The sequence below is a fragment of the Ovis canadensis genome, chromosome 3, assembly GCF_042477335.2.
Source record: "Ovis canadensis isolate MfBH-ARS-UI-01 breed Bighorn chromosome 3, ARS-UI_OviCan_v2, whole genome shotgun sequence".
NCBI lineage: Eukaryota > Metazoa > Chordata > Mammalia > Artiodactyla > Bovidae > Ovis > Ovis canadensis.
Window position 1 is genome coordinate 48,293,733 of NC_091247.1, and position 7,820 is coordinate 48,301,552.

At 35.9% G+C, this 7,820-nt stretch overlaps 1 protein-coding gene across 1 annotated transcript; it reads right to left on the reverse strand.

The window, feature by feature from the left end:
* Nucleotides 1-1,849: 1,849 nt before the first annotated feature.
* Nucleotides 1,850-6,638, reverse strand: LRRTM4 (leucine rich repeat transmembrane neuronal 4). The gene is made up of 2 exons (XM_069586318.1): nt 6,482-6,638; nt 1,850-4,684 (listed from the first exon to the last, which is right to left on the reverse strand). The coding sequence occupies exons 1-2, from the start codon at nt 6,483-6,485 to the stop codon at nt 3,132-3,134; spliced, it is 1,557 nt and encodes a 518-aa protein (XP_069442419.1). The 5' UTR covers nt 6,486-6,638; the 3' UTR covers nt 1,850-3,131.
* Between the last annotated feature and the right edge of the window lie 1,182 nt (nt 6,639-7,820).

Here is a 7,820-nt window from a genome sequence, read left to right on the forward strand (position 1 = left end):
TTAATTATTCATTTCTATCTACTTTATTCTTTTATAGATATAAGAAAGTTTAACTGTTTAAATTATTATAATATTCTTCAGATTCTTACCATATAATGTGCACTTGGACCTTTAAAATTCATAAAGAACAGAACCAAAATTATTTAATTATTTATTTTAAAGATCATATGCCATATATGTGCAGTGGGTCATAGATATTATTCTAAGGAGGAATGTTAATATTTTTATTTTCTTCTTAAAGAGAATAGACAAAATGAATATTTTAACCATATTTAGACTATGATAATTGATGGTAACATCAACTATGTAAGTAAAATTTTCAATTTAATGCAATTTTTTTAAGGCACTATCTTAGAAATTAGCACTTAGTGCTACGTTTTCTAGTTAAATATTTATGGCTTTATTAAGTAATTTAATGTTTTGAATAACAAAGCTTACCTCAAAAAAATATACCATAAATGTTAAGATTCTCTATTTTTCAAAGTTATTGATATGTGAGGTTTGTCAAAACACCACCAGACCTAAACTCAAGAAACATCCGCTGTCCTAAAATGCCATAAACTTGGGCAAATCACATCTCTCTCTTGGCTTCATTTTGTAGAGCAGTTTTTTTCAACAAGAGAAATTTTACTCTGGGTTGATATAGAAGTACACTGAAAATTATTGTTTTCATAACACTTTCTAAGAATCTACTTTTCCTCAGTTCTTATTTCCATCTGCAACCATAATAAACCGGGCGAGGAGGAGTGGCAGTTGCTCTGTTTGTTTCTGTGTATTTGTGTTTCAAAAGAAATTAATATTCATTTCAGTGTAGTTTTGTTGAACCCCATGCACTCAAAAGTGCAGTTAATGATCTCAGATGTATAGCTTACCATTTTCTACTTTAAGAGTTTGATCTATTTCAGTAGGGCTACCATTTCAATTGAACATCTTCATTACAACGTTTAGTTAAATTTTTCATTACTTACTGCTGTAACACCACACCCATCCCCAACAATGTCACCGCGATTTCATGACCATAAACACAACTCTACGGAACACATATAATATCAAAACACGTTTTAAAACACATTTCTAAGAAGTGAAATATGTTTTTATTTCGTTTCAATCATGGTAATGCCTGTGGTCTTTAAAGGATGGTCCCTGGGACTTAAGACCTCTGGAAAAGTTTTAGAACCACTGTTTTGAAATGCTAGCTCTTAAAGAATCTTTCCTGGTGATTCTTTTAAATAAAAATCACCATGCTAATACAAACGCAAAGAGAAAATGAAAGAATGGAACTGGATTTTAATTTTCTTTTTACATTACTAGCCTTTAGGAAGATCTCAAAATACAAGCCAAATCTAGAATAAAACAGAATGAACTTTCTTTACTAATATTCACAAATATTGTATAAATACTACCTTGCAATAAAAACATCAAGACTTGCTAGATTTTTATATAACATTTTGTATTCTCTTTAATTTTTAAGGACAATTTCTTGTATAGGTTTCTCTTAGGGATTTATTATCAGGGATTAGTTTTCTTATTTACAATCATATATAAGAGGAGAAAATAAATTTTGTGAAGAATAGCTTAATATTTCAAATTACACTGAGTTGAAGATAATTTCAAATTCAGTGCTTTGTCTGAAAACATTTTAATTAGTTCTTAAGTCTGGGTTATGGAAAGACTTGGAATATATATCATAAAAGAGCAAATTACATTTTTCAACACTCATGCCGCTGCTGCTGCTAAGTCGCCTCATAACTGGTATTAAAAAGGGCAAAGTCTTCAAATGCTTGTTAAAACTTTCTTTTGAGAAAGTAATCATGTAAAATTGGATAGTAAGATGACACAGAGCCAGAACTTTACCTCTCTTTACTAATTTATTCTAGTAACAAGTCCTTGGCAGTCTCACAATCTTTGCACTTTTTAATTAATTTTACCAAATAAAAAATAATTGGCATCCACCATTACTTATTAACAAGTTGGAAATTTGTGACTATTTTTCTTCTCTAAATACGTTCCTATCTGTGATCTTTAAAATACACTGACTCCAAACTTATTCTCATGAAAATAGTATAACATGAAACACCTTCATTTGAGATGATTGTTACAGAAAGGGAAAATACTCAGAACCCAAATCTCTCTTTTTTTATTTATAAATATTTGCATCACTTAGTTTTGGATTAGTGTAATAAGAATGCACATTATGTCTTTGGGGATGACAACAACACTGACAAACAGTCCCTGTTATGCTTGTCATTATGTTATTGCTAAATCACCCACAATATCATGACCTGATTTTAGTTACCAGGGAAAAGCCAAAACGTGGAATTTAAGTTTCATTCTGATTACATACATATAGCCAGCACTTAAAAAACCTTTGAAAATGATCTATGTCCAATGGTTTAAAAAAGAAAAAGGAAAGGAAAGGAGGAAGTAAGGAAGAAAAGAAAGGAAGGAAAGGAGGAAGGAGGGAAGAAAGGCAGTAAGGAAGGAAAGAAGGGAAAAAAGACATCTTTTAGTGCCTTAATACAATTACACAATAGGCCTGACATTCTCTATGCTGGTATAATAACCAAGTGGCAAGTAACATAGAAACAGTTATCCCTGTGAGATCCCTGTTGCATGCTTTAATTAAAAGTAAAAAATATACAACAAAATCAACCCTTGGATAAATTGCTCTTTGGTTTAAATCTTCATTACCTCCTGGAATTTTGGTAAAATCACTTTGTTTTTAAATTAAGCCAGCCCCTCCTTTACTAGATTACAAAGTCAAACAACAAAAAACAGACATAAATTTTAGGATGAAAAGAGTTTTGTTTGTGTGTATGTGTGTCTGTAAGTCCAACCCCTATACACAACCTGTTGAAAAAAAAAAAAAAAACAGATGCTTTAACATAGTGCTTTATTCCAACTTAATCTCATCCTTGAATGAACTTCCTTCAAGTTTCAACCATTTAAGGAAAAAGAAAAAGAGCAGTCAATTTCCTCGTGGTTGTAATTTAATTAAGTAACCTTTCACACTGAGCAAAACCCAAAAGCAAAAGGGTCATTAATCTTTCTAGTGATTAGAGACACCTCTAGAGCTTCAAACATTTACCTCTCCTTCCCCGCAGTGGAAATGCTTTTAGGAGGATCATGGTTCATACCTCACATTCCCTGGAGCCAGAGATGGTATATGTGCAGGGCCCAGATCCATTAACCGATATATCCATGGTCTCAGAGTTTGTAGGCTTGTAGTCCACATAATACTCCTGTAAAGGGGAATTCATTTGTCTCTCAGACTCTCTGGTCTTTTTCCGCCGCCTCTTCATAAGAGAGTGTTGCTGAAGTTGTTTCATGCTGGCTGGGTAGCGTTTCCAAGACACATAGATTACCAAGAGGATCATAGCCACCGAAAGAAAGAGAGCCACGCTCCCTGCAATAATTTTGTGGAATGAAACATGCTCATACTCTTGCTCTGTGCCAGGAATCTGAAACCCCGGGGAAGGGCTTGGTGTTTCAAGGGTGGACCGGCTAGGATCAGATTTCAAGGTTGTAGGTTTAGGGATAATCAGAGGCTTCTGGGGAGTTTGGGGTACCACGTGTGATTTTTCTGTGTTGACCACCTGGACTTCAGAGCAGATATTATATGTTTCCACTGCATCACTAACCTTTTCACCTTGGATGTGCTTAGGTCCTGCACATATCATGGTGCTTTCCTTATTTCCTTTGAAATTCTTAAGCCAATAAAATAGAGGACAAATGCTCCGACTGCATTCCCACATATTCCCAGACAAAGTGATGGATACTAATGATATCCATGCATTGACAGTTTCCTGTGAGATGTTGGTAAGCTTGTTGGAATCCAAATTCAATTTTTGCAAATTGGGCAAACATTTAAATGTGCCCGGCTCAATTCCTTGGATATCATTCCCTGATAAATCCAAGTTGTGTAAGGAACTCCAAGTCCATGTCAAGCCTTGGCTAATGGAGCGAATTCTGTTCCATTGTAAGTAAATTGAACGGAGGTTGAAGAGACGTGGAAAATGAGCAAAGTTGATCTTGGAAAACTGATTGTGCTCCAAGTGGAGCTCTTTTAACTTCAAAAGTCCAGCAAAAGCATTTCGCGATAAGCTTCGAAGACGATTATAACCCAAATCTAGAAAGTCAAGATTTCGACAGTCTTGAAACACTCTGATTGGTACAGTCTTTAATGAGTTAGATCTCAAGTGCAAAATGATAAGTTTCCGAAGGCCTTTAAATTGTTCCGATTGCAATGTCTGAAGCTTATTGTAGGAGAGGTCCAGACTGCGGAGATTGGGAACCGGGTGAAATGTTTTATTGTGCAGATAGGTAATTTTGTTGGAGCTTAGAATTAATTCTTTCAGTCTACGGATGCCTTGAAATGCATCTTCATCCACTGAGCTAATGTAATTATGGTCAAGATAAAGCCATATAAGCTGGTTAAGGCTGGCAAACTGATTGGATTTGAGTTTCTGAATGCTGTTGAACCTTAACGATAAGCCTTGTGACCCTCCAGAAATGTTCTCAGGAATATCTGCAAAAGCGTGAGACTCACAGTACACAATTTTGCCATCACATCTGCAGTTCTTTGGGCAAGCTCTCTGAGCCCCCGTGAGCATAACAAGCAGCAGTGTAGGAAGTAGCACTAGCACCACACGCATGCCTCTCAGCTGCGTAATTAAATGGAAACCTACAATATTAAAAAGAAAACAAATGCACATTGTAAAGCTATTAATGTAAATCACCGCGAGCTTACCAATATCAGGGGCATCTCATCTAGTGTAGTAAGGGAACAGTTGATTTAAGAACAATGTATTTGACACTTAAAGCCTTATTTTCTTCAATATTGCATGCTTACTATTTAGGTTTCATGCTTTCTTTCTTGATTTCCAAAGAACTAAGAACAGCTTCCTGAGTTTCAGGAGTTCATATGCATATCAACACTGGAAAACATCCATCCTATCTTATCACATAATGACAACATTTAATAACATCTATGTTTGGTTAGTCACTCTGTTGGATATCAGTATTAAAAGGAAGAATATTAAGTCTTCTGGTAACGGGAAAAATGTGACTTACTAAGCCCTATACTTCTACATCTTTCTTAGTTGAGCAAAGAGGCTGTGTTTTGGCAAAGGAGCTTCAGTAAACTGTCAAGGTAACCCAAGTTTGCCCAGCTTGAAATTGCATCCCTATTGCATAATGATGTAACCATATAGGAGCTCTGATAAAACAGCACTGGGACCAGTATACACAACAAATGAAGCATGGTATGCAGACTAGTAACAGCGGGGAGTACTGACAATGTATTGATAAGCATAGAAGCTCTCAACATTCAGGAAGAGATTCCTACTAAGGTTCTCCTATCCAATGATAACCAGCTGAGAGTCCTAACTACTGATAACACAGAATGCTCCAAAGTTATGATTATCAAATTTCTATTAAATATTTGCACAAAATACAAAATAATCTTGTGAAGTATTTGTTGTTTTTCTGATATACTTAACATAGTTGCTTTTCCAAATTTTGAGGATAAACAAAGAGAGAAACAGCAGACTACTAACGTCTCCCATCCCAAACTGCTCAAATTTCTCACTGACTTTTTTTCTCCCCTACCTCCATTAACTTCAGAAAATCTGCAAAGTTGCAATCTATTGGCACTGATACTGCATTTCCAAGTCATAGCATGTTAAGGGACTTCTTTCCTCTGTCAACAGTAGATTTATTATTTTTCAGTGGTGAGGAAAAAAAGTACCTTGTGCTGCAGTATTAATCTTAAATATTCATGTTTTTAAACAACAGGCAATCAGCCCAATTCTTAATTTAAGAAAAGAAACTCTGTTACTCAACGAATTAATTTTTTTTTTTTAATCTCAAACCCCATCTTGCTCTCTGTCCTCTTGCCAGCTACAGACTCATTGAAATACATTCCAGCTCTCCCAGACAGGAGAAAGGGGTGGGGGGGGGGGTGGTGGGGGGAAGCCGGCCACACTTGAAAAAATAAGACTGGCAAATGACTGCTGGATATTTGGAAGCTGTGTTGAGTATTCATCCTCAAAGATAAAAACAAGCCCTTGTGCGACCTCTGATAAAGTAATGACCCCACCCCTACACACACGCAGTAAAGTGTTGACAATCTTCCTGACAGCAACCAGAAATACAAGCATGATTAATATTATCAAGAAATAGAAGCAAATATATCATTTATCTCATGCTCAATTTCCAAGCAAGGATATGCATACGGAAGAGACAGTCATAAAGATATTTCTCCAGAGTCTGTTTAAGTCCGTGTTATGCATTTACAGTTTAAAAAAATAAAGGAAAATGATCTAAAAATATAATAGCAACTATAGTGAGTCAACTGGCAAACTCCAAGGCTGCCGCTTTTTGCCTGTTTTGATGTTTTTTATCAGCTAATGCCACGACTGAGAATAGGAAGCCGAGAGGATCAGCTTTGCTAAGAAGGAAACAACAAAAGTTCACTTACCCATCCTTTGTCATCCAAAACGGTTCCCCCCTCTCTCAGCGTTCTTCTTATTTGGTCTCTCGTGCTGAAACCACCACCACCTTCATGACACAGTGCGGCTGTCATTCACACAATTCTGATCCCGCATGTGAGCTAGTAGCCCCACACAAACTTCCCCGGAGAGGACAGACAAAAATATATATATATATATGTACATGAAAAAAAATTCAGCATGGGGTGGGATGGGGGGCAGGGAGGTGGAAGCAGTAGGGGGGTGGGGGAGGGCCTCTAGGCTCTGAGCATCATTGTGTAATTCACCAGAGATCCATCAGCAGTAATTGGCAATCTGTGCAAAAGAGCTACAGCCCATCTCGAAGGTAACCAACTTCTCTGTAAAAAGAGAGGAGAAAAAAAAAAAAAGAAAAGAAAATCTTCAGAATACCTGGCATTCCTTATTGTGCTGGCTTTTGCCATTCCCAGATAAAGCAATTCATCCTCTGGATTTTCAGTTCTTCCAGCAAGTAGGCCTCCTGTGCTGTATGAGACCCCAGTTTAAAAGCTATGCAGGATAGGTTTATCCATTTAGCTGGTCAGGTTTAAAGTGTTTTGTAGCTGTGCTGAGAGGCAGCCCTTGTCTAATTCAGAAGGCTTTCCAGAGACTGATGATGCTCAGAGCTTGTTGGTGCTAATGCTTGAGTTTGTGATACACTGAGTGCCCTCCGCTGGAGAAAACAGATTGCACATTAAAGACGGGAACAAGTGAGCCTGTCAGTGGTGTGCAGCCTTCCCTCTCTCAGAAAGGGAAATTAAAGGTACAGGATCACTTTTTTTTTCCCCTCTGATAATATATATTATGAAAGGTTTATGCCAAAGAGCTTTATTCAGTGATATCAAATATTAAGATAAATACTGCCTCTAAATATTAAGGAATTAGTAGTTTTTAGTTACTTTGACTTGATTTTTTTTCTATATGTATCACAGGGGATATAAATTTTTTAACAGTAGAAATAATTTATTTTTTATATTTGTTGATGTTGGTTTGTTTTATTTACACATTTTTTTGAGCAAACCATAAAAATAAATAGTCTTTTTTTAGTTGAATTACATTTATTTTTATTCAATAACTTCATTCAGCCTGTTGTTCAGTATCTATATTTCCATTACTTTCTTTGTTGTTCATATGGACAGATAATTCAACAGAAAAAACAGCCTAAACTGAATCTCATTAGCCATATATGCAAAATTCTAATGCATAAGGCCTGAAATTAATAGAGACCTTTCCTTTAAGAATCAGTCATACTCAAGGAAAAATATCACTTTCAAAGACAGTTACATTAAAAAAAATTAGATCTAATTTTTA